The 26,482-nt window shown below is 35.2% G+C and overlaps 1 protein-coding gene across 3 annotated transcripts in view; it reads right to left on the bottom strand.

The window, feature by feature from the left end:
* The window catches only part of LARP4 (La ribonucleoprotein domain family, member 4), a 56,938-nt gene that overhangs the window by 12,092 nt on the left and 18,364 nt on the right, over positions 1–26,482 (bottom strand). For 2 of the 3 annotated variants that reach the window (XM_008568970.1, XM_008568973.1), the window contains exons 2-10: positions 25,481–25,625; positions 24,477–24,632; positions 22,305–22,380; positions 18,466–18,602; positions 16,844–16,947; positions 12,996–13,106; positions 12,028–12,081; positions 5,459–5,671; positions 4,834–4,934 (exon numbers count right to left, since the gene is read on the bottom strand). In XM_008568970.1, coding sequence (XP_008567192.1) covers positions 4,834–4,934; positions 5,459–5,671; positions 12,028–12,081; positions 12,996–13,106; positions 16,844–16,947; positions 18,466–18,602; positions 22,305–22,380; positions 24,477–24,632; positions 25,481–25,625 — 1,097 coding nt within the window. The remainder of the gene's footprint in view (positions 1–4,833; positions 4,935–5,458; positions 5,672–12,027; positions 12,082–12,995; positions 13,107–16,843; positions 16,948–18,465; positions 18,603–22,304; positions 22,381–24,476; positions 24,633–25,480; positions 25,626–26,482) is intronic. The other variant, XM_008568972.1, reaches the window with a different exon arrangement.

Here is a 26,482-nt window from a genome sequence, read left to right as displayed (position 1 = left end):
TGGATAGTGCGCCACCGGGCCGGCCCAGATGTATTACTTTTAAAAGGCAAAAGAATTTTTACATTTAAAAAAGTTGTGTTTGGAGAGATCTGAGTAAAAATTCAAAGTTCTTTGAGATAAAGATATTTATACCTCAATACCAAGAATATAATTAGGATTTGAGCTGATGTTTTTAACACCAGCTACAGTTTTGACCTGTCTAAGTCAGCTGGGCTTTTGGCTTATTAACAAATCTATGCCATGCATTCCCAATGAGGGTAAAAATACCTCCAACAGGAGTAAAAACTGGTTGGGGGGAGTGGAGACAAAAACCATACTCAGTTTATGTATAAAGCACAAATATACATACATTACCTAAAGAGATATACAATAATCTGTAGTCTTAAATTTTCATAGGAAGAAATTAGGAAAAAAGTGTATTTAGTGGAGTGACAATGAAAAGCATGAGAAATATTGGAATATACTGAAATCCCAACCTTTTACTAAGCATCCTTCACCAAATGAAATTAGTTGTTCAAAGATACATATGTAGAACAGAAAAACTAAGAAAATATAGCAAGGCAACCAACAGCCTGGCATGACTTCATGAATTAAGGTATTCAGTGTGGTTTTTAAAAAAACAAAAAACTCAAGCAAATCTGCTTCTAAAAGTAGCTTTTATCTTGGGTGATGTGTATAAGGACCCAACTTCCAAAAAATCTATAAGCAGGTGAAGCTAGGGTAGGGTAATGGAGAGAGTATGCACTTTAACCAACACTGAAAAATCTAAAGTAAGCCCAAGCAACCAAGGATCTTGGCTCTACAGATTAAAAAGGAAATGTGAGATTTATATTTGACCTATTGCTTGCAGTTTATATACCCCATTTACAATCTATTTTCATAGTTACAGATATATAATATTAATAACATGTTGCTAATCCCTGGCTCTCTGAACAGGGGATTTAAAAATCTCATGAATAATTATAAGCCCAACAATTAAACATTAATTTCAACGGCATCTCTAGCTGTCTCATTTTATGATATTTTTTGGTGGCTGACTAGTAAGGGAGATCCAAATCCTTGACCTTGGTGTTATCAGCACCATGCTCTAACCAAGTGACGTAACCAGCCAAGCCCTGTCCTATTTTATTCTTCAGAGACCATAAAAAATAAGGTTACTACTCTTAAAACTTAAAGATTAAAATCAGGCTGCAAAGTTGGGCTGAGGTTCATATAAAATGACATTTTTCCAGATAATTATTTTATGGTATAAAACAGATTTTTAGGGGCTGGCTGAGTAGCTAAGTTGGTTAGAAGTGCTGATGAGGGGCCAGCCCGTGGCTCACTCGAGAGAGTGTGGTGCTGATAACACCAAGGCCACGGGTTCGGATCCCATATAGGGATGGCCGGTTGGCTCACTGGCTGAGCGTGGTGCTGACAACACCAAGTCAAGGGTTAAGATCCCCTTACCGGTCATCTTTTGAAAAAAAAAAAAAAAGAAGTGCTGATGAGACCAAGGTCCAGGATTCAATCCCTCTACCAGCCAACTGCAAAATAAACAAACAAAAAAAGATTTTCAACAGCTATGAAAATGACAGTATGTCACCTAACAGAAAGTTTTAAAATAAATGGCCTTATGAGGTAGATATACTGTTTACATATCAACTCAAAAACTATTATTCACCAAATTTTCACACTGCATTTCAATATGACTCACAGAGAAGTTATTAGCTTTAAATAGCCCTCAGATCTCATAATCTTACCCTTCATTGAGAGGGACTTACAATCTCAATCCAGGCAAAAGAAAAAAAAGAATGAAGAGAGTAAATGATAAAAGACAGAAAGAGAGAAACAAAGTGAAAGAAAGATAAAGTATGAAAGGTAGAAAAATGCCTGGACTTCTGAAAGTTAGTCCTATTCTCTCTAAGTAGGACTAGTGATCATCACTGGGCTATCACTAATATCAAAACTGCAAAAGAGCTCTCTAAAAGTTACTTTCTCCTTGACTGATAAAATGTTGAGGGGGGAAAAAAAAAAGAAAGAAAAAATGCCTGGCAGCAGTCACTTCTTAGAAGCAAGAAGGAAACAAGGATTTGGGGGTGGTCAAAAAGCTGTTTAGTTTCATTTGTAATGTTTGTATTTTTATAAAAAGAAAGTATTCATGTATTATTTCTGTAACTAAAAATGATCAACACGTATTGGTCAAATATATGGAAAAGAACTGCATACAAGTGGTTTTGAATAACATCCAAAATTATGCTAAACCTGCCTTGTACCTTCAAAACTATAGTATACCTCCTCATAAGCAAGGATGACTTTTTTTTTTTTGTGACCAGTAAGGGGATCGCAACTCTCAGCGCAGTGTGGTCCGCACCACGCTCAGGCAGCAAGCTCACCAGCCATCCTTATACAGGATCTGAACCCACAGCCTCGGCGCTGCCAGTGCTGCACTCTCCCGGGTGAGCCACGGCCAGCGAGGATGATTTGACTATCATTCATGGCTTTCTTACCGTAAATCACCTCTTTCACCAAGACGGCACAGTGGACAAAAACAAGTGACAATAAAGGAATAACCATGAACCCATCTAATGTACTTATTTTAAGTCAAGCACCTGCAAACATCAGTACTTACAGTTAAAAACTGCTTTTAGTCTACCTTATGGCAAAGATGTCTATTCTACTTAGCTGTTTAAAGCAAAATTCACCCCTTCAAAGAAACATGTGGAATCAAGATACAAATTTTTCCAAAGCTATTACTTCTTTTTTTTGTCTTTTTTCATGTCTGGCAATGGATCGCAACCCTCAGTGTCGCACCCGTACCGGACCGGGACCGGCAACGGGATCACAACCCTCAGTGCTACGCCCGCACCTCGCTCAGCCAGTGAGCAGGAACCGGTCTGTATGTGGGATCCGAACCCTCGGCGGGAGCGCCGCTGCACTCCCAAGCAGCGCACTGTAGCAGTGCGCCACCGGGCCGGCCCCCTAAAGCTATTACTTCTAATCATGAGAAATCTGTTATCTTTTTATGAGAGAGTTATAAGCTATAGTTTACTCTAATGGAATTATTTTAAGAAAAAACTTTGCCAGCTTATAGCAGAGAAGAAAGATGTTTTGGTGTTCTTATCTTAGGCCTGCTGATAATAACTAGTCAAGTAACTCCAGCAAGATACTTATCTTATTCCCCTTTTACTTTCTTCATCTGTAAATGAGTTAAAACTACATCATAACAAAGATCTTTCCACATTTAAACATCATCGTCTCTATGTACTAGTGGAAATTAATCTTTTTCAAACAGGATATAGGCTGGAGGACAGAGTGTGTACTTCTACTCATATGCCCTAGCAATACTTCAATTTTGCAGTTAATTGCTATTATATTACCAAACCAAAAGACTCATTTACAAGGGCAGAAATAATGCTTTGTTTGAGGTATCCTTCATTCTTACAATATGAAGAGACCTCATTTGAAACTTGGGGGCTGGCCAGTTAGATCAGTTGATTAAAGTGTGGTACTGATAACACCAAGGTCCAGGGTCCAATCCCTGCACTGGCCAGCTGCCAAAAAAAAAAAAAAAAAGAAACAAGACTGAGTTTATGTAGCAACATTTTTCCAGCACTTAGAAAATGATCTTCAAAGGCTTTAACCAATTATACCATTCGAAGGGAGTTTAAAAATTGTGACTATTAAAGAATGGTATATAACGCTTCCAGAATCCACTGTGAAGAATATTTTTTATACTGTGAGGCTCCTTTGTCTAATGAAGCATTTTTCAGGAACATCTTCCAAAAAAGAACTAAGTTCCTAGAAGTCACCTTGGAAAAACAATCTCATGTGGTCTCCTTGCCAAAAAGAAGCAACTGGGGGAATGAGATCTGGCAAGAGACTGAAAATCACTGAAAAGAAATCAGTAGGGGGAAAAAAACCCTCAAAAACCAAGAGGCTCACAAAATAAGCAAACAAGAAACAGTAACAGTGAAATTATTAAATAAATCTAAACCACTATATATTAGTCATTTATTCTCTGGTTAGTCTCACACTGTCAAAAGCCATAATATACACCAAATATTGAGATTATCAGATGATGTCTATACAAAGAAAAACATGTAAGAGACATGTCAATCTCTTGTATGATAGCAAACAGTTTCTGGGATTTTTAATAATTTATTCCAAACATCATGCTTTAAGTGCAGGCTTTGGAGTCAAACTGCCTGGGTTCAAATCTTGGCTCTGCCAGTTACTAACTACATGCTCTTGGACATGACATCTAACCCTGTAAGACCCAATTTCCTTGTCTATAAAATAGATATAGTAACTGTACCTACCTTACAGAGTTATGAAAATCATCTGACATAACATGTAAAGTCCTTTGGAACACAGCTTGAGACATTAAATACTAAATAAATGTTAGCTATTGTCTGTTGTGCAGTGTAGTTTATGAAAGTCATTTCAAGTCAATTCTTAAAAATCCTAAATAACACATATCCCCACATTTATTACTCAAATCAGTGAACATTTCTATCCTCAAAGAACTCTTTCTCCAAAATGTTACCCATTTAACACACTAAATGGCATTTAGACACCAGATTTTATGTCAGAAGTTGTTACCATAAAATTTTTTCTATTCTTTTTATTATTTTTTTTAAAAAATCTGAGATCCAAGTCCTTTTAAATCCATTATCAATTCTGATGTCAGTGTTTATGAATTCTAGATTGAATCATTTGCATACTTTTTGTAAAAAAACCCAAAACACCTTTTTACTGAGTCTGCCAACAAACGTTATTATTAACATAGTAATTCCTTAAGAAACACTGGGAACTATTTAAAATAAATTTCAGCTATAATTTTTATCTTACCGATTTTTTTGGAATGGTCGACCCATACTCATAGCAGCATTTGTTTTATAAGATCCTAGTGAATTAAAGCCATTCACAAAACTACCATTGGGAAAGGGAGCCTAGAAGAAAATTTTAATGTTAAAAATAATAATGGTAAAGGCAAAATCTGGTATAAGGATCACAAAAAATCTGAATAAGCTAAACTATCATCAATTTTTCTTTTACAAGCCCAAAACAATTTAAAACATTTTACTTATTCATTCTTGCAATATTCACTTCAAGTACCACTTGATCTACGAACAATGAATCACTAGCTTATTACTTAATGAAGAACATTCCTCTCTGACAGAGTTTCACAATACTAAAGCATTTAAAATCATGCAGGACTTATCCAGTCTCTTTTTTCAAGTCATGCAGCAAATTTTGAAGAACACAAGTACAGAAACCAATAGCTCAACCCTTAGTCATATGCATATATTTGGTATAAAGGATTAAATATTCATAAGGCTACTTAAAAGCCAGATGGTAACCAATATTAACACAAAACAAACGAACTTCTACTCTAGCTGATTTTTTAAAATTTCAACTTGAATTAAAAATTTTATGATTTTATATTTTATTATTCTATAAGGATCTCACTTACCAGTGGTGTTTCAAAGTACGGTGCAGGATTTGGAGACCAAGAATGAGGCACGATACTATAGACCGAGTACTGTTGGTGAGGATTATATACAGGCTGCATAAAGACTGGTGAGGCATACTGTGCTTGAGTTTGAATGGGGTGACTATACATACTTGAATCCATTAATCGATAACCATTCTTAGCAAAAAATGTATTGATGGCTTTTATCCTTGCCTGGAAGCAAGAGGAACACATTATAATAATAAAGGACTAAGTATATATTTAATTAACATTTTAACATATTTTACATGACCACACTATTACTGCCTACTGTAGAATCAGCAAGCAAAAGAACAGAAAACTTGAATTGATAAAAATGTTTGCACAGCAAAAACCACAATAAACAAGGTAAAAACACAAAAGTCAAAATAGTAAAATTGCAACTTATCATGGACAAAAGAGCTAATATCCCTAATTAAAAATTGTAAAATTAGACATGAAAAGGCCTAGCAATCCTATAGAAAAATGGTTTAGAGAAATAAAGTTCATAGAAAAAAGAAAGGCAAATGGCTCTGAAACATATAAAATAGCTCATATGAGAAATGCAATTAGGGCCGGCCCGGTGGCGCACTGCTACAGTGCGCCGCTTGGGAGGTGCGGCGGCGCTCCCGCCGAGGGTTCGGATCCCACATACAGACTGGCCGCTCGCTGGCTGAGCGGGGTGCGGGAGCAACACCGAGGGTTGCGGTCCTGTGGCCGGTCCCGGTCCAGTACGGGCACAACACTGAGGGTTGCGATCTGTTGCCGGTCACGAAAAAAGACAAAAAAAAAAAGAAATGCAATTAAAAATAGGGTGTACGTAAAAATGCTCAAAATCACTAATCGCCAGAAGATGCAAATTAAAACCACTAGATAGCACCTCATATCTGTTAGAATGGCTATTATCAAAAAGACAAAAGACAAGTGTTAGGGAGGATGTGGAGAAAAGGGAACCCTTCCACACTGTAGTGGAAATGTAAATTAGTACAGCCATTAAGGAAAATAGTATGGCAGTTCCTCAAAAATTTAAAAATAGAACCATTATATGATCCAGCAATCCTACTACTAGGTACATATGCAAAGGAAGTGAAATCAGTACGTCAAAGAGATATCTGCACTCCCATGTTCACTGCAGCATTATTCACAATAGCCAAGATATGGAAACAATCTAAATGTACAAACGGATAAAGAAAATGTGGCAAACACACAATGGAATACTATTCAGCCAGGGTGGGGGGGGGACTCCTATCATTTGTGACAACTGGATGAACCTGGAGGACCTTATAAAGTGAAAAAAGCTAGGCACATAAAAACATATACTGCATGATCTCACTTGTATGTTGAAATCATAGAAACAGACAGTAGAAATAATAAAACTAAAAAGAAAACAAAAATAAAAAACAAACACAAAGAAATAGTAGAATAGTGGTTGCCAGGGGCGGGGGCCAGGGTGGGAGGGAATGGGGTACAAAGTTTCAGTCAGACAGGATGAAAATGTTCTGGATATCTACTGTATAGCATGGTGACTATAATTATAATAATTTATTATATACTTGAAAATTGCTAAGAGATCTTAAATGTCCTCACCACAAATAAATAAGCATGTGAGGTGGTGGATGTTAATTAGCCTGATTTAATCATTTCCCAATGTATACATATGTTAAAACAACATGTTGTACACTGTAAATATATACTTTTTATTTGTCAACTATAACTTAATAAAGCTGTGGAAAAATATATGTAAATGGCTATTCACTAACACTAATTATAAAAAAGAGGAGGGAATTCCCCCACTTCCAAAAAATATCCAATAGTTCATCAATGGTTGAAGAAACCATGGTCCATCCAAACAACTGAGTGCCACGTGAATGTAAAAAGAATTGAGAAAATTATCTAAATACTATTATGGGTGACTTCCAGAATATACTGTTAAATTTAAAAAAAAAAAAAGGCAAGGCAAGGAGGAGAAAAGTATGTACAGTAAGCTATTGCTTAGCTAGTTAAGATGGGGATACAATGCTATACTTGTATATACACATAAGTATCTATTTAATATATGGTGTCTTTTACTTTTAAAACATGCACAGATTTAAAAAATCAAAAGGAACCTAATCGCACCCAATTAGTAACAACACAGATAAATCATAAGTGACTTTGTCCCATAATAAAATCAACTGTTATGTATGTCCTTTAGGAATAAACCATAAAGCACAAAGTATGGCCAAAAAATTCTAAAATTACTTTCAGAATTACGTTGCTATTGGTACTGTTATTTCAATACTTTTGTGTGTGATTATGGGATGGGGCAAAACAGTAATTATACTGGGGTCACTGAGATCCGAGATTTTCATGTGGGAGAAAGACAAATGTGAGACTGAAGAAGTAAAAACCACGTAGACCAAATTTAAACGGAAAGCATCAGTACAAACTCTTGACACATTTTGTCTTAAAAAATAAAAACTAAACACATACAGTATTTCTTAGCTCTGTCCAGTGAAGAAGTTTAGAAACAGTGACAAAACCAAAAGCCATGAGTACTCCTTGTGCCTAGCTAATGGTCTGCAAAATACAATTTTCCCATACAGAAAGAAAGAACTGGCTGACCGCAGACCTTCAACATGAAATGTACAAGGGCCTGGAACACCCTGTCACAGTACACAGCTGGAAACTATTAAACAATATACACACCAAAAGTATTTAAATATTCAAAGTAAAAAACCAACTGAAAGGTCATTTTTTAATGTTGCTATGGAATCAACACATTTTTTTTTAAAAAACTGTAATTAAATCTATAACCAAGAATTTAGCATGCATTTAACATATGAGCTGCACCTCTGGGTGAAAATGATTGCAAACTTCTAATAAACGGAAAAAAATGAGCAGAGAGAGCACATTTTGCAGTCCTTAATGAAAGAACAGCTCTAGTCAATAATCAGTAGCAGTTAGCTTTTGTTCCCTTCCTCTGTCATCCTGAAATCAAACCCAAATCTAATCAAGTTTCTATATCTAGCTACCAATTTGCATAAAATACAGGGGACAGAGGATCACGTTAAACTACACTCAAGAATATAGCTGGCAAAATGTATACTTAAGAAACTGCTAGACAAATGACATGGTTATTTTACCAACATACATACAAAAGAAAAAATACAAAGGTAGAGGAAGAAACTACAGATTTTAAAGAAAAAAAAAAGAAAAGGATTAAAAGGGAAAATATGAACACTGACTAGGTATTTGATGATGTTCATGAGTTACTGTTCACTTTTTTAAAGTGTGATGATATTGTTGATTTTTTTAAAAATCACTATCTTTTAGGTATACTAATACTAATTTACTGATAGATAAAATTAAGGTTGAAATTTGCTTCAAAAACTGGGAGTATGGAGAAATAAGTGGGAATATAGATGTAACAAGACTGGCCATTCTCTAATGTTAAAATTTGTTAACAGGTATAGGCTTTCGGTTTCACAAGATTAAAAAGAATTCCAGAGATGGATGGTGATGATGGTTGTACAACATTATGAATGCATTTAATACCACCAAACTGCACACTTGAAATAGTTAAGATGATAAATTTTATGTTGTGCATATTTTATCACAATAAAAAAATTGAGGAAAAAATTTGGTACACTGTGATCCACAATACTATTTTTTCCACTTTTCTATGTTTGAAATTCCTGTACTAAGTTAAAAAAAAAAAAAAAAAAAAAAAAGGAAAAAAATTGCTCTAACACTTCATAAATTTATAAATCACACCATTTGTCTATATACTGTCTGTGGCTGTTTTTACCTTACAAATTGCTGCAACAAAGATTTTGGCCAGCAAAACCTATAATATTCACTATCTGGTCCTTTAAAAAGTTTGCTGACCCTTGTAACAGAACTATAATATGAAGATGTGAGAGGGTTACATTAGGAATCAAAAGCCACATCAAATTATTAAATAATATCAAATAAAATAATGCATATGAAAGTATAAAATTACCACCTTAATAAATAAATGAAAAGTATATTTTATGATCCTTACAGCTAAGGCCAGAAACCCCTCTCTCATCCCACAAAATTACAACCAATCAAACAAGAAATCAACTATGGCCAAACGTGAAAAACTGACTTTAACATGACCTAAAAAAATAATTATGGCTACTGGCTTTTATCAGAATAATGTCATACATTATCGTTCACTTTAATCTTAAAATATCCCATAAGGTACTCAAACCAAGTAAACAGCAATATTTTTAAAATGTAGTCAATTAACCAAGAAAATAGCAGCCAAAAGAAAAAGACTCTAAGATGTTGGGAACAGCAGACAAAGAATTTAATCTAGCTATTATAAATAAATATATTCAGAGATATCAAGGAAATTGTGCTCTTAATAAGTTGAATTTAAGGAGAAATCTCAGCAGAGAAGAAAAATATTTTTAAAAAAGAATTTTAAAAAAGAATACAGCATATGAAATACAAAATTTACTGGTCAGTCCTATCAGCAGACTGGAGACCGCAAAAGAAAAGGTCGGTCAACTTGAAGATGAATCCAAATCCATAGAAATTATCCAATCTGGAGAAAAAAGAAAAATAGATAGAGGAGAGGAAAAGTGGGACAGAAAAATTTTCTGAAAGGGCCGGCCCGGTGGCGCACTGGATAAGTGCGCCGCTTGGGAAGCGCGGCGGCGCTCCCGCCCGAGGGTTCGGATCCCACATACAGACCGGTTCCCGCTCACTGGCTGAGCGAGGCGCGGGAGCAACACCGAGGCTTGTAATCCCGTTGCCGGTCCCCGGTCCGGTACGGGGGCAACACTGAGGGTTGCAATCCGTTGCCGGACACGGAAAAAGACAAAAGACAAAGAAAAAAAAAAAAAGAAAAATTTTCTGAAAAACCAGTAATCGAAAATTCCCCAAATTTGATGAAAAACATCTATAGATTCAAGAAATTCAGCACACCCCAAGCAAGATAAATAAAACCATAACAGACACAATATAGTCAATATACTTAAAACCAAAGATAAAACAAAACAAAACATCTTGAGAACAGGCAAAGAAAAAGGATACATCATATATAAGGGAACAATGTGAATGATGGTGAACATCTCACTGGAAACAAGAGAATCCAGAATGATATCTTTGAATGATGGGAAAAAGATTTTACTGTTAATCCAAATTTCTGTATCTATGAAAAATACCCATCAAAAACAATTGTGAAATATCAGACATTTTTAGATAAGGAAAAACTATACTGTAAGAAACTAATGGAAGTTCTTTAGGCTGGCTGAAAGGAACTGATAACAGTTATTGTCAGTCATAGAAAGTACAATTAAAACAGAATGAAGCACTGCCTCTTTAATGAAATTATCAACAAATGAGGAGACAAGTAGACAAATGTCACCCACTTATGTCTTTGTCCTCCAATATCATCACAAGTTTTTATCACAGAACTTTAGAAATGAAGAGAATGCACGCTACAAAGAAGCAAACGAGGTGGCCTAACACATTCAAGATCCAAGAGCTGGTGCTGAAAGGATTCCTGGCTCCTGCACCCATCTTTCCAAGTATTAAGTCATTTTGTTTTAATGAAAGGTATAAAAGTTAATGTAAATTTCCTGGCGAGTACACTGCTATGTGATGGCTAATCAAAATGAGATTTAAATATGTCAGTTTCTTAGAACAGTGCCTGACATATAACCTCTTAATGAATGTTGTTACTTTCACCCTGATTCTTCTATTTACTAGTTGTGTGAAACTAGGTAGGTCACACTCATGCCTCATTTTCCTCACTAGTAAAATGGAAAAAAAAAAAGTACCTATTTTATTAGGTTCTTGTAAGGAATAAATGAATCAATACACATATAGTGCTTAGAAAAGAAACTAATACACAGTAAGAGCCAAATGGAGAAAAGTTAGTAAGAATAATGTATTAAAAGATGAGAATAATTATATTACACAGATCAAAATAAGTACCAGTTTAAGTACAAGCTTAGGGTTACATTTTAGAATGGTTGCTCTGGCAGCAATGTGGAAAATGGATAATTAAGCTGAAGGCACAGCAATTAAGAGGCTACTCCAATTGTTCAACCCCAAATAATGGCAATGATAATGGAGAGTTCTGAGGGCAGATTTCAGGAGACCTGAGAACAGATTAGACATAAAGATAGTGAGCAAGTGTCACCAATCATAATTCTTAAGTCCCCAAACAGTTGGATGCTAATGTGGTAATGTAGTTACTTGAGATAAGTTTGAAAGTATTGAGTATGTTTTTCATCTCTGTTACTAAAAAATTATTCCTACTGCTCATTTTGAGATCTAGAATTATGTTGCAAATCAGCATCTAACTAAAATTTCATGCTGTTTGAACTAATGCCTTTGGAAAGAATTGCTGTACACAAAGTATTTTAATGCCCTGTCAACTAATTTTCTGAAGCAGCACACAATACCAGCCGAGAATTTATTTAAAATCGCTATGGGTTTTATAAAATATTACCTAAAAGTGTTCTTTAAATTCTCAAACAACAAAAAACTTTGTTTCACGCTGTCCTCTATTTAAAATTGTTTCTTACCATGATTGGCTTGCCCTGAAATGTTTTAACTTCTTCTCTTAAGTATTTAAAAGCCTGTTAACAAAGCAGAAAGGAACTTTCATTAGCATTTAAACATTTCATTAAAGCCATCTTTATTCTATCAAGAGAGGTTGGTATTAGCAACTGTTTATAAACTAAACAAAACATTCTGAAGGTGATTACATTGTACAGGTGACAGGAAATGAAAAAGTAAAAATTTAAGACCTTCTCAGCTACAGTTCACATTTATTGTGGAAGAGCTACTATGGATTACTGCAGACAAAATACAGAGGATTAAAAACATCCAAAATATCAACAATTAAAAAATGATTCAATCAGAAAATCTTCAAAGAGGAAGAATAGAACTTAAAAAAAAATCAGTGAGCAATTTTAAAATGTCCCTTTCATAGATATACTTTTGTTTCAAAGGAATATTACTTCTCTTATCTTTAAGTAGGACATGATAACAATTACAAGTAAAACCATTAAGTCAAAACAAACGATTAAGCCAAAATTCCAAGTACTTTTTTGTTTACTGCAGGCCTACTATATAATAGAAATACTAACTATTGAGTACATGGTTCTCAATCCCCATGTTAATGTTAAAATTGTGTGTTAATTAACTGATAGGAAACAAACTGTTCTTAAATTGAAACTGAAAAAGCTTTAGGAAGATGATCAAAAAGGAAACCAATTAAGCAAAAGCAAAAAGGTGACCAAGGGCTGGCTAGTTAGCTCAGCTGCTTAGAGCACAGTGTTGTAACATGAAGGTCATAGGTTTAGATCTCTGTACTGGCCAGCTACCAAAACAAACAAAACAAAACAAGGTTGTAGTCATCTCAAAAAGATAACCAAAGTGCTCACTAGTCAATATAAACATTAGTGTAAGCACACATTTTCTCAATTAAAACATACCACTACTTGTCTTACCACCAGGGCTTATATCAGAAGATAAGTTTTCTTCTTACCTGCTGTGCATCTGTGTCTGATTGGAAAGTGATATACCAGTTACTATTGTGTGCAAACTCACAGCTTATCACTTTGGGGCAGTTTTCATTTTTGAACAAAGCTTTCACTTCCTAAAAAAATACAAAACTTTAGTTAACTATAAAAAAAAAACAAACCATCAATAATGGGCATTTTTTGTTTACTAGTAAGGTTGAACATCTCTTCATGTCTTTTGGTCCTTTCTATTTCTTCACTTGGTAACTGTTCCTGCCTTTTGCCTATTTTTCTAATGAGGGTAGATTATGTTCTGACCCTATTTTATGGTCAGCAAAACAGAAATATTTCATTTCTAGTGGCAAGCAAAATTTTCATTAAAGTCCTCCCTAGTCCTTTTCCTGCCTGGCCTGCCATTATCAAAAAAGTTACGTCCTTTATTAACATTTTCTAGGCACTAAGAATTTTCATGCATTCTCATTTAATCCAGAAGCTTTGTCTACATCAAAGTCATAGATATGAACTCTGTGCAAACATACTTCTCTGTAACTGCTATAACTAGAAACAGAAACTCCAATATATAGATCAGAAAATGATGATTACCAAAACTCAGAATGGTAAAATATCTATTAATAGCTTGAGAGAAGCTTATGAAAGAAAACAACTGGAAGTGAACATTAAGTATCCCTAAAAAGTTTTAGAAGAAAAGGAAACATCTACTGACATACCACCAAAGGTCAGACACGGTGATTTATTCCTCAAAACAACCGTGTTGAATCTTTTAACATCTCCATTTTACAGGCGAGGAAATGGTGGCTCAGATCATTTAACGTACCCACACTATCATGGAAGTGGAACTCAAACCCAGATTTGTATGCCATCAACGTCCATTTTGTCTAATACTATTTGAATTCAAGAAGAAATTTACTAACAACCAACAATTTCTAACTATTAAAAGAATCTGATTAGGTTAAACTATCCTATAAAATATCAAAATATCACCAAATATCAGTTAAAAAAAAAGAAAATACTAAGCTGATTGGATAATCAACATGACAACAGTGTAACCTGTATTCTAACTCCCTCAAATTTTCAATACACTGAATTTAAAAAAGGGATTGTTCAAACTTGTGATGAAACATTCTTGTGTCAAATATTGCTTGAAATAAATAAGTGTAAAACCAGCTAAGTTTTGTGACTTTTGTGAAAGTGGTAAAATATCACCAAATTCAGTTAAGAAAATTTCCATCCAGTCCAGAATTACATTTTTTGGAGAACTATCTGTGGAACTATTAGGCTAGTGGCCCTTGTCTCTATCTTCAAAAATCCATAAATATTCTCCAAATATTTCTAATTTCCTTAAAATGTGTAATATTAATTTATTTAAATCTAAATAAAGTCCCTAATTTTCAGCCTTCATCATTCTACAGGAACAGTTACGTTCACAGATTTACCTTCCAAGAATAAGAAGAGATATCTAGATTTAGAGTAATCAAAAACTTATTCTACCCAACAGGAACCTTAAAGGTCAGTACCCTAACCCCACATTTTTAATATGAATTTCAGTGATCACTGCCTAGGCTGAGTTTCTCTGGCTATTTTAGTCATCTACACTTCCTTTACTTTAATGAACCGTATGCCTTGATCACTATATTTATTATTTCTCATGTCTATGAACTCCTCATATATTCAGAGTATGAACTATAACCATAAAAATGATAATAATGGGTAGTCTTAGACTGTTTTATATGCCACGTACTGCTCAACGCTCTTTATATATTAACTCACGTAATTCTCACAACATTCCATTTAACAGATGAGAAAACTGAGGGAATAGGGGTTAAAAGACAAAGTTTGAAAAGGCCATAGAGCAAGTAAAAAAGCTAGAATTCAAAAGGTCAAAGAGCAAGTAAAAAAACTAGAATTCAAACCCAGATAATCTGACTCTACAGTTCAGGCTCATATCCTTTACACTGTTTCATAATATTACAAATATTCTTCCTATTTTGCAAATTTCCTTTCAATTTATTACTTCTTTTTTTTTTCCTTTTTGTCTTTTTTACTGACCGGCAACGGGATCGCAACCCTCGGTGTTGCACCCGCACCGCGCTCAACCAGTGAATGGGAACCAGTCTCCCCATGGGATCCGAACCCTCGGCGGGAGCCAAGTGCACCCCCAGGCCGGCCCTCAATTTATTACTTCTTTTTTTTTTCCTTTTTGTCTTTTTTACTGACCGGCAACGGGATCGCAACCCTCGGTGTCGTGCCCGTACCAGGGACCGGCAATGGGATCGCAACCCTCGGTGTCGTGCCCGTACCAGGGACCGGCAATGGGATCGCAACCCTCGGTGTTGCACCCGCACCGCGCTCAACCAGTGAATGGGAACCAGTCTCCACATGGGATCCGAACCCTCGGCGGGAGCCAAGTGCACCACCAGGCCGGCCCTCAATTTATTACTTCTGATATACAAATATACAATTCAAATTCAAAGATCTAGTGACAATTTTTTTTCTAATTTTTCTCACTGCTTCTAAGTTTAGGAAATCTTCATCCTAGAGACTTAATTTGAATGACTTTGGGCAAAAAGATTCATTACTAGGGTGTCAAATTGGTTATGTAGCAAGGACCTAAAAATTATTTTCTAAATAATCAATTATAATAAATCAGTTACTGGGCCGGCCCGGTGGCGCACTCGGTAGAGTGCGGTGCTTGGGAGTGTGGTGGTGCTCCCGCCGAGGGTTCGCATCCCATATAGAGACCAGTCCGCTCACTGGTTGAGCATGGTGTGGGCGTGACACAGAGGGTTGTGATCCCGTTGCTGGTCGCGGTACAGGCGCGACACTGAAGGTTGCAATCCCGTTACCGGTCACGAAAAAAGACCAAAAAAAAGGAAAAAAATAAAATAAAATAAATCGGTTACTGATTAATCCTTGCGTTCTTTAACTTATAGTGCCTTAACATGGCAACTTAAAGCTCTGTGTGTGAAGCTCTGTGGTAAAGTGGTTAAGACTTATCGTGGGCTTTAAAATTACAGAGATCAAGTTCAAATCCAGACTCTTATTTAAAAGCCCACGTTTCTTTGGGCAAGTTACTTAACCATCCTGAGGCTCAGTAACTTCATCTGTAAAACAGATTAAAAAAACCTGTCACTTGTAACTGTAAAGTATGCAATACTTGGTAGAATCTAATTATTAAATAAATGTCATTATACATTTATCATATAGAAGGGTCTACTGGATTTCACTGTTTCATTCAAATATTATTATTATTTTATTTTTTATTTTTTTGTCTTTTTTCGTGACTGGTAATGGGATTGCAACCCTCGGTGTTGCGCCCGCACCGCGCTCAGCCAGTGAGCGGACCGGTCTCTATATGGGATCCGAACCCTCGGCGGGAGCGCCGCTGCGCTCCCAAGCGCCGCACTCAACCGAGTGCGCCACCGGGCCGGCCCCAAATATTATTTTATTCTTATACCTGTATCATATCATCTTTAGGACTATAGCTTTGCTCTACATTTTGCTAACCCGTAGGGTTGGGTCGGTTCTGCCTCATTAATCCTTATTAAAAATTTTACTTTTCATTCATTCTTCCAGGGGACTCCTCAAGTTGCCCAAAGAGTCTATTTATATTTCAACTGCCATTCAGTCAAACCAATACATTCAGAGTCAGTATTGCTGCAATACTCAGTCTATCCTCCTTAGGACAGAGAACTGCATCTTTTCCTCCCTCTGCTCCATTCTGGTACTTCACAATTAACAAAACAAATTATTATTTATCCTATTCACAGTAATTGATATGAGGGCATTGACTTATACTTTGCTTGTGTACCTTCTCAATTTGAACAGTTAGCTTTAACAATGATTAATGATTTACCTCTATTGGTGTTGTTTCAGGAATCTCTCTAAGAATCACAATACAACGCTTATGACTTGGTCTCACTTTCTCACCCTTCTCATCAACTTGTACCATGGGAGAAGCTGAAATTTAAAAAGTGACAAGTAGTGATATAATAATACCATTAAAAAACTATTCATTTCAATTTCCAAATGAATAAATTAGCAGAGGCTAGGTTACTATCCTAAAGAAATTAAGTCATAGAATCAAAGATTACAGTTAATGATAAAATTTTTTTCAGATTTATACACAAAGAACAATGTCAAATGTTATTCATTGAACAAATATTCAAACTACCTACTTTGTGACTTAGCATTGCAGTGAGGCTGAAAAGAAGCCTTCAGGGAATACATAACACTAATATATAATAAGGTAAATTCTCAGTATGCAATAACCAATTTCTTCATTCAGGAAATAACAAGTGGGTAGTTAACAGAAATCAGTGTACTTGCATTAGCCAAACACTATTCTGGGGAATGTAATGAGATCTGACACGTGAAGAAATTCTTAAAATTAAAGTCTAAGGAAGCCCTTAAACCAAGAACTATACACAAATAATTATAGTCTGTCCTTGATTTCACCAGATTTACTCTTAGATACTACTACAGAGATCCAGAAGCTATCTTTCAGATGCTGATTTTGAAGAAATATTGAATAAAGATAGTACCACATAGCCAAAACCTTTATTTCTAGTCCCTTCAGAGAGGTAATATGCCACATCTCCCTGAGCAGGAAACTAGAGAGAATAAAAGAAGAGGTTTAGGGTGAAAGCTGGTTATAAGTGCTAGGTTCCAACCTAAACAGATGGGAGATTCTGCTCATCTCTTCGCCAATTTTTTATGTAGACGAGACTGGGTGATTTTAAGAAATGACATTTGTACAAACCAACCAGAAGTTCCATAAATGTTTGTAGCCCTCTCTGGGAATGGAAATCTCTACTCCTATATAAGTCTATTATTAGACTTGGTATATTTAATTTTTAAACATTTTCAACATCACATTTCATATAAAAGTGAAGATCTGCCTTTATTCAGTCAAGCAGTTAAAAAAGCCCATTTAAAAGAAGTTGCCAAGAAATACCGATACAAGACACAAACACCACTAAACATTCTCAGAGCCTCAATCAAAAAATACAAATTCTTTACCAAACCTCAGAGCAGTTTTTGTCAAACTACAGACAGCAACTCATTAGTAGATTGTGAAATCAGTTTAGAATAAAAAATGAGGTATTTAGGAACATTTAGTTTTAACTTGTATAACTGAGATGTCACTGTGTGTAGACACGTGGTGTGTGTATAGGGCTGTGATATAAAATGTACTTCTTACTAGGTTCAAAAGTTTGAAATAGGTTGCTTTAAAGGGTTTGATAACACATAGCTTTCTAATAGCCCAGAAAATGAAATTTAATTCCTCATATTTGTTAAGTGGGCATCAAGATGATCAACCAAGGTGTTGAATTGATACGGAAACTTATTTAAAGATAAACTATTAGAAAATGGGGGTAGGGGGAGTGAGTTAAAAACAATTCCTTGTATAATCAGAAATCAAAATATTTAAAATTTTTAATAAAAAAAATAAGGTAAAAGGTATTATTTACATACATCTCAACACTTCAAGAATTAGATCAGGGTCTGTGGTCAGCTTTTTTACTCCTTCCATGTTGGCAACTGTCCAAATTGGGACGAACTGATCACTATCCATTTGAGATATCAAGTAAAGATCCTTTGACAAATTCTCTCTGAAAGAAACAAACAGAAGTAATAATCCTACAAAACAAGCAATTCTTAAAAAGCACCTAAAGAAAGGAGGTACCTTATTCACTTTTGTCACTAAGTCTAGGGAAACAAAATTATGTATCAGAAATAACACAGCAAACTCTGAAAAGTTCAGTTAAAAGTTCACCTTAAGATACTAACATGGGCCGGCCCCGTGGCTCACTCAGGTGAGTGTGGCGCTGGTAGCGCCGAGGCCGCGGGTTTGGATCCTATATAGGGATGGCTGGTGCACTCACTGGCTGAGCGTGGTGCAGACAACACCAAGCCAAGGGTTGTGATCCCCTTACTGATCAGAAAAAAAAAAAAAGGATACCAACATAATATATATCAGACAGTAACACTTTCACAAAGTTTCTGAATCCTCAAACACATCTGGCCTAAATAGTTTTGGACAATGGATTTTATGGAATTACACTGATATGGAAAGAAGCTTTAATATTAAATAGTACGTTACCAAATGTTACATACAGTGTAGTTCCATCACATGAACACATTATCACTGATGTCATAATACATAACATACAGGAAAAAGTGTAGTTTAACCATGAGTACGACCATGAAGGATTTTCAATTTCTAAATGTATGCATCTTTTATAAGCATGTTTGACTTTTGTAGTTTCAAATGTGTTTAAAATTAAGATAAAATGTTATTTAAGGTACAGTTAAAAAAGAAGATACAGCACTACTATCTTAAACATAAAATCTTGTTTAAAAAACTGATGTAAAGTCAAAGTCATGCCTTGTTATTCACATCAAATATTCTTTGAAGCAGCCCAGCTGTAAATAGCTAGAAGTCTTTTAAGCTGTAAATAGCTTAAAAACCCCCTTCTCAAAGAAGCCTGACCTGACCACCCTATTTAAAACTGCAACCACCCAGGCACTCCTGATTCCCCCCTTCCCTTGCTTATATTGTCCTATTTAATTTTTTTCCATAGCATTTATCACCTACCATACCCATAAGTTGCTTATTTATCACATTTGTTTTGTGTCCCCACCCAGAATATAGGTTCCATGAAGGATCTTTGTTGTTCAATAATGTGTTTCAACAGCCTAGTGCCTGGCAGTGTAGGTTCAAAGGCCTTTACATTCAAATTCTATTAAAATAAGAGTAGTAATTACTTTTTTTAGGTTACAAATGTCAACAAGTGATGGCAACTTGTTTTGCAAGGTGGGGGATAGAAGATACCAGTAAAGGTTAAACTCAGACTTCAGCATGAAAGGAAAAACATATTAATACTGGCCTAATCAATAAGATATTCCTTAAAACTTGAAAATAAGACAATATAAAAATGATCTTTGCACAACTAAAAAGCTGTAGCCTAAATCAACTCTGACTTTCAGCAGGCCTATTCTAATAAAAGTGTGCCAAAACTCTTAGCTAAAGAAACTGTACCTCGTCAGAAGTAAATCAAATTAATGTATATACGGCATCTTAAGATTTGCCTATTCATGAGTAATACCTGATATGTACTAACCGCAATTTTGCCGAGGCACAAATGTCAATTGCCCAGCTGTTTTGAACTGTATCGCAGTCCTAAGTAGGATGCGGTAGATCATGACAAGCAAGGGTTCCCACTGCAACAACTAAAAAGTTTGGATGAATTACAAAAATCATATTTTGGAGATATGGGAGAGCTTCTAAGACAAAATGACTGAAATGCCAGAAAAAAGATTTCTCCCTCCTGAGGGCATTTGCAGATCTTGGCTCAGAGGGACTCTACTGGACAACAAGCAGAGTTTTAGGCAGAGCATGGAGGAATGTGGTATGTGTATTGAACACAGTACTAGCATTATGAATTGGAAATTACAGGAGCCCCAATACACAGCTCATTTTTCCCTTAAGATGTTTCCTGGGTTCTACAGAGGAAGATGGGAGACTGAGAGCCAGCTTGAATAGGCAGAGTAAAATCTGTGTGGTCTTGTGATTAAGTCCCGGTGGAAGGAGAAACCCTGTATCATATACAAATCTCCCCCTTAAGACCTTTGCCAGATTTTGAAGCTGTATGGGTTAAGAGGCTAAAAAGCTAATCTCAAACCTCTGAAGAACAGATCAAAAAAATCTCCTTGGTGTTTCAGGATTAAGGTGACAGAAAACTGCCAAGCTCTAAATCGAAAGCCTGAGGGCCATGCCTAAGGAACAGAGATAAATCAGAGGTGAACTGACTCTAATTAAAATGGCTGGTCAGGGGTCCTGCCAACTGAGGATTAAAAATATTCAGGAAAAAATAAATTGTGTCTATACTGAGCATTTTTTGTCATTATTCCCTAAAGAATACAGTGTAATTATTTACATAGTATTTACACTGTATTAGGTATTAAAAGTAATCTAAAGATGATTTTAAGTATACAGGAGAAAACCAAAACAAACAATAAAGTATACAAGAGGATGTGCACAGGTTACACGCAAAATAAATGGATAGATAGATAGATAAAATGGCTGGTCAGCCCTGACCCAGCTCAATTCCTGACTGGACTAAAGCAATCAACATTTCACTCTATCTGCCTAACATACAAAAGCTCAAACCCTGTCTAGAGAGAAACATTATGTCACCTGAAGTTTCTGTTTCTTTTATATGTAATGTCCAGCACATAATCAAAATTTATAAGAAATGAAAAAGGGCAAGAAATTATGACAGAGAATCAAAAGAAAAAACTCAGACCAAGAAAAAAAAAAACAAACCCCAACTCAGACAATATAAGCAGACCCACATCTAATAATCCAGTTAGTAGGTAAGGATTTTAAAATAACTATTACCAGTATGTTAAAGAAAATTAATTGTGGCTGGCCAATTAGCTCAGTTGGTTAGTGTGTGGTGCTGATAACACCAAGGTCAACAGTACAAATCCCCATACTGGACAGTGGCCAAAAAAAAAAAAAAAAAGAAATTGTATCATACTTAAAACTGATCAGAGAAAAGAAAGCCAGGAGGCTCTTGCTTTTCATCCTATGATATATACTAGAACATAAAGGCAAAGAATAACAAGGAAGGGAAAAAAATGGGAAATATTTAGGACGAAGAATCAATTAAACCTTAGTCAAAAGTGCATTACATGTAAAGAAATGAAGTCTATGATAAAATCCAGGTTTCTAGCTTGAAAAATTGGCTCGATGATCATACCATTCACCAGAGACAGGAAAAATGGAAGGCATTACATTTGCACGCTTATCTAAACTTCTATTTATTTTGGAAAGGGCAGTTCTACATACCGAAGTTTTATGATATCTAAGCTGTAAATATACCTATATAATTCTTACCTGTAACAAGACATCTTGAAATGTTTGCCTGAAAGGACTTCTTATTCAATTGAAGACACTTGTAATATAAATTATCTGCCCATCTCCGTACTACATTGCTAAAAATAACTGTATGAACAAAGGCACAAGAGCCCACTACTAAAAACATAAATTTCTTGAGAACTCTAAACCTGAATACATTCACAGGAAAAGTATCCAATAGAAACTTCTTTATCTTTCTACTGTGAATATCCAATTGAACACTATGCCTTTAAATCTAGTTAAGAAATATTCTGAAAAACAGTACCAAAATATATTATTGAAAAGAAATGATAACCACCACTCTTTTACTCTATTTCACAGGTATTTTACATTTACTAACCAAACAACTCAAAAAAGGAGAATTATCAATAAAAAAATTATTATGTACCGTGAGAAACAGAATTCTAATTGCTTCTTCAGACATTCTTTTAAGTCTTCTGTAGAAATTGCTGAATTGCTCTCTTCTGATGGTAGAAATCAAGAAGGGAAAAAAAGTTAATACCAAGTTGCCATACGTGGCAAACCTTACATATTGTTGTACTCGGATGTCACTAAGTACCCACAAATTAAAATTCACCACAAAACTATATTTTTTATTATTTTTATAATTTGGATAGCTCAAGGTCTAACTAATTTCTTTCAACCTGTCTATTCTTTCTTCAGACAGATTTCATAATAGTTTAAGAATTATTTTATCAAGAAATTAGCATAGCATCATTAATACTAAAAATACTTGGCTACCATGCTGTAAAACACTGACCTAAACACTTTTAAAATGTGATAACTAGGGGCCGGTCCGGTGGCGCACTGCTACAGTGTGCCGCTTGGGAGCGCGGCGGCGCTCCCGCCGAGGGTTCGGATCCCACATACAGACCGGCAGCTCACTGGCTGAGCGAGGTGCGGGCGCAACACCGAGGGTTGCGATCCTGTTGCCGGTCCGGTACGGGCGCGACACTGAGGGTTGCGATCCGTTGCCGGTCACGAAAAAAGACGAAAAGGAAAAAAAAAAAAAAAAAACAAAAAACCATAAAATGTGATAACTACTTATTCCTCTAATGAAAACTCAAAGAATAAAAGCAATAGTAATCTAAACTTGAAGACAGAAACCAGCTAAATCAAGTGGGATATATTTATATAACCACACCTGTTTTCCTAGAAGTAAATCTGATGTTAGTCACACTCCTTAAATTTCTCTCTTAATACTCTTTTCTCTTCATTCCTTGATGTTAGAGTAATCTACCTTCCCAAACATTTTTAAAGCATGCAAACATCCAAAGGATCAGATCAACTCTACCAGCCTTCTGAGCTTTCTATTGTTTAAACCCAGAACGTGAGCCCTTTTTTCAGGAATCAAGCCTGTGAAACCATCACTCTCTTATTAGAATCTTACACAAAACATTACAGACTAAAAGCATATAACATGCCCTCTTCTTAAAAAGCATTAATGTTAATATAGGCTAAATTTCCTTTAAATATACAGACAATAGGATGTATATGGAGCTAAATAAATTCTATGATTTTTCCACTAAGTTGTCTCACTACTCAAGAATCAAAATATTAGACATTAACTTCATTAAAAATGAATATAAGCACTTTTTCTATTTCTATGTATATGCAATCTTTCTAATACAAAACTCATTCACTGAAATGCTAGCTAAATGAGCAATCAATTCATTTAACTTTCTAACATTATTTATAACAAACTCATTAAAACACCAACTGATTGCCATATCACTTAAACCAAACCCATGTTCAAAGTAGCCAGTGGTTAGGTATACTCGTATTATGATCAAAGGTAGGAAGAACACACTACCTTAAATTATCTCATCGTATAAGCAGATAGACCTTAGAAATCTAGTCCAAATACCTATAATAAGGTAATACAGGACGAAAGTTTATACACCTTGCCTGAAGTCACCTAGCTACTTAAAAACAGAAACTGAAATACCTACTCCACATTACAATTATTTTTCAGAAACCCTTCAGATATTAGAAAAGTAAAGTTAGGTAGTCAGAGTCTGTGGTTCATTTTTAGTTTCTTTCAAATTTTGTCTATTTTAAATCCAAGTAACTAATAATCCATGATGGTTAAACAAATGTGAAAAAAACATTTCACAAGTTGAATTGTAGCAGAACTCATGTTTTAATCTCTTCAACTGAACATTTGTAAACACATTTCATGTTGATAAAGGTGACAGGAAAATTGATAGAACCTGCATTAATCCCAACTAATAAACTGAGAAACCTGAACCCTGTGAAAGATTGTAATTTAGGTGTCTTCTATTTTGATTTTTCCACATTACTTTTAATTTCATATTTCAATAGTACCCTCATAAAGTAAATACTCTTTTTAAAGTTAGAAATTTCATGTTCGAGTATTTGAAAACAGTATTTATAACAATCACCTAACATTTCATTAACATAAGGTTCTTTTCAAATAAAAAAACAATTTGACCAATGCCTTAGATTTATCAGAATAATGATAAAGAGACTGCGTGTGAAGAGGGAGAGAGGCTAGTGTACTGAATTCTCATTTTACCAACAAAACCATAAAGTTTACCGGAAACATCATATATTTGGTAACTCAGATCTTCTGGTCCTAAAATCATTCCATCAGTTGGTTCTTCAATGCCTGTAGTATTTCTTGTGGTTTCACAAGATGAAGAATACATTATTTCATATTCCTTACATATATCTTCTGAAAGCTCTGTATTACCTGTATTAAAGAAAAGACATTGAAAGTAAATAGGAGTTCTTTAAATCCTATCTTTAGGAACTATAGGCAGTATATCTCCTATAACAAGATTGCAAGGAAGTCTATCCAGTTGGGAAAATGCCCACATGGTTTTTTTTAGTTGTCTCCCCCAGGAAGGTAAGTTTTGACCATTACGGAAAAGCTAAAATGATTAACAACAGCTAAAACTTATATAGCACTATCCATATATCAGACTGCTCCAGGCACTTTACTTACTTCTCAGAAAATCCTATGCTGTAGGTAATAATTATTGTTTCGGTTTTACAGATGGAGGAAACAAGCACAGAAAAGTTAAGTCACTTGCCCAAGGTCAAACAATGAGTAAACAGCAGAGCCGATAATGGTAGATCAAAACTAATTTATATGTGTGTTTTTTTGGTTTTTGGTTTTTTGGGGGGCAGCTGGATGAAAGGGAACCAAACCTTTGACCTTGGTGTTACAAGGCTGTGCATTAACCACCTGAACTAACCAGCCAGCCACCAAACCAATTAGAAATTACATACTATAGTTATAAATAATATTAAAAATATAATCATATAAAAATATTTACATAATGATATAAAAATAATAATTTTTAAAATTAATTTATAAATATAAATGGGTTAGATGCTTGACCCAAGGACACAGCTACTACTTGAGTGACAATCCATTCATGTTGGATATAAATGAGAATTATACAAACTACAGATTAAACATTTATAAATGTATTTAATCAAATAATCAAAGGATGTATCTCAAAGTTCTATAAACTGGTTTGGTCATACATTTAACCAAAATATGCTTTTTCTGATGAAATACTTAGGACTTACCCTCAGGATGAGATCCTGATGTGGCTGCTGTTTCATGCCAACTTTCAGTTCCTTGAGTTACTGGAATAGTATCAGTATTTCCAGGAGGAATTTCTTGCCATACTTTGGCATTAGGATTTAAACCAGTTCCTTTAGATGTTACCTGCTAAATAATCAAAGGATGTATTTGTAAATCTTAAAAGTCAGTGCAGTAAAATTATAAATTGATAAAGGGCTTTTCTATTACTTAAATGTGGGGGGGAAACCCAATAGTAATATTAAATAAATAATTTAATAATAAATAAATATTTAAGTTTTTGATCAACTTGAAAATATAAAACTTTTAATGTAGATGAATTTTAAAAACTTTTATAAAATTTAGCTACTTATATAATAAAAATATATCTCTATAAAATATTTTAAAACAGAAATACTGCTTTATCCCACCCTACTAGCAAATGTCATAAAATGTATTCGAACTATTCAGTTATCTTTGAGACAGTGTGTTGTGTATATAGAGCAAATTTTTGAGTTATATATGGCAATTTTCTAGAGTATATAATTTTTTTTGCCATCTACGCTGTGACAGAGATCTTTAAGGATGCATGATTCATTCTATCACCGGAAATTTTATCCCAGGTCAAAAACAGTGATCTGCCTTATACTGAAATGCTCTTTTCCATCTGTCCTGGAAGTGTATATTCTTAATGTCAACAACATAACTATTTAAAATACTGCCATTTAAAGCGATTCTTTGCATGCATTATCTAATCACAGACACACAGAGATGAAAAGCAGATACTGAGCATGCAGTGTGGGCAGGGAAAAGAAGATGAAAAAGTAGAGAGACAGAGGGCCGGCCCGGTGGCGCACTGGATAGTGCGCCGCTTGGGAAGCGCGGTGGCGCTCCCGCCGAGGGTTCGGATCCCACATACGGACCGGTTCCCGCTCACTGGCTGAGCGAGGCGCGGGAGCGACACAGAGGGGTGCGATCCCGTTGCCGGTCCCCGGCCCGGGCCGGGG

The sequence above is a fragment of the Galeopterus variegatus genome, unplaced genomic scaffold, assembly GCF_000696425.1.
Source record: "Galeopterus variegatus unplaced genomic scaffold, G_variegatus-3.0.2 Scaffold455, whole genome shotgun sequence".
NCBI lineage: Eukaryota > Metazoa > Chordata > Mammalia > Dermoptera > Cynocephalidae > Galeopterus > Galeopterus variegatus.
The sequence above is the reverse complement of the archived record's forward strand: the minus strand, read 5'-3'. Positions and strand labels throughout refer to the sequence as shown.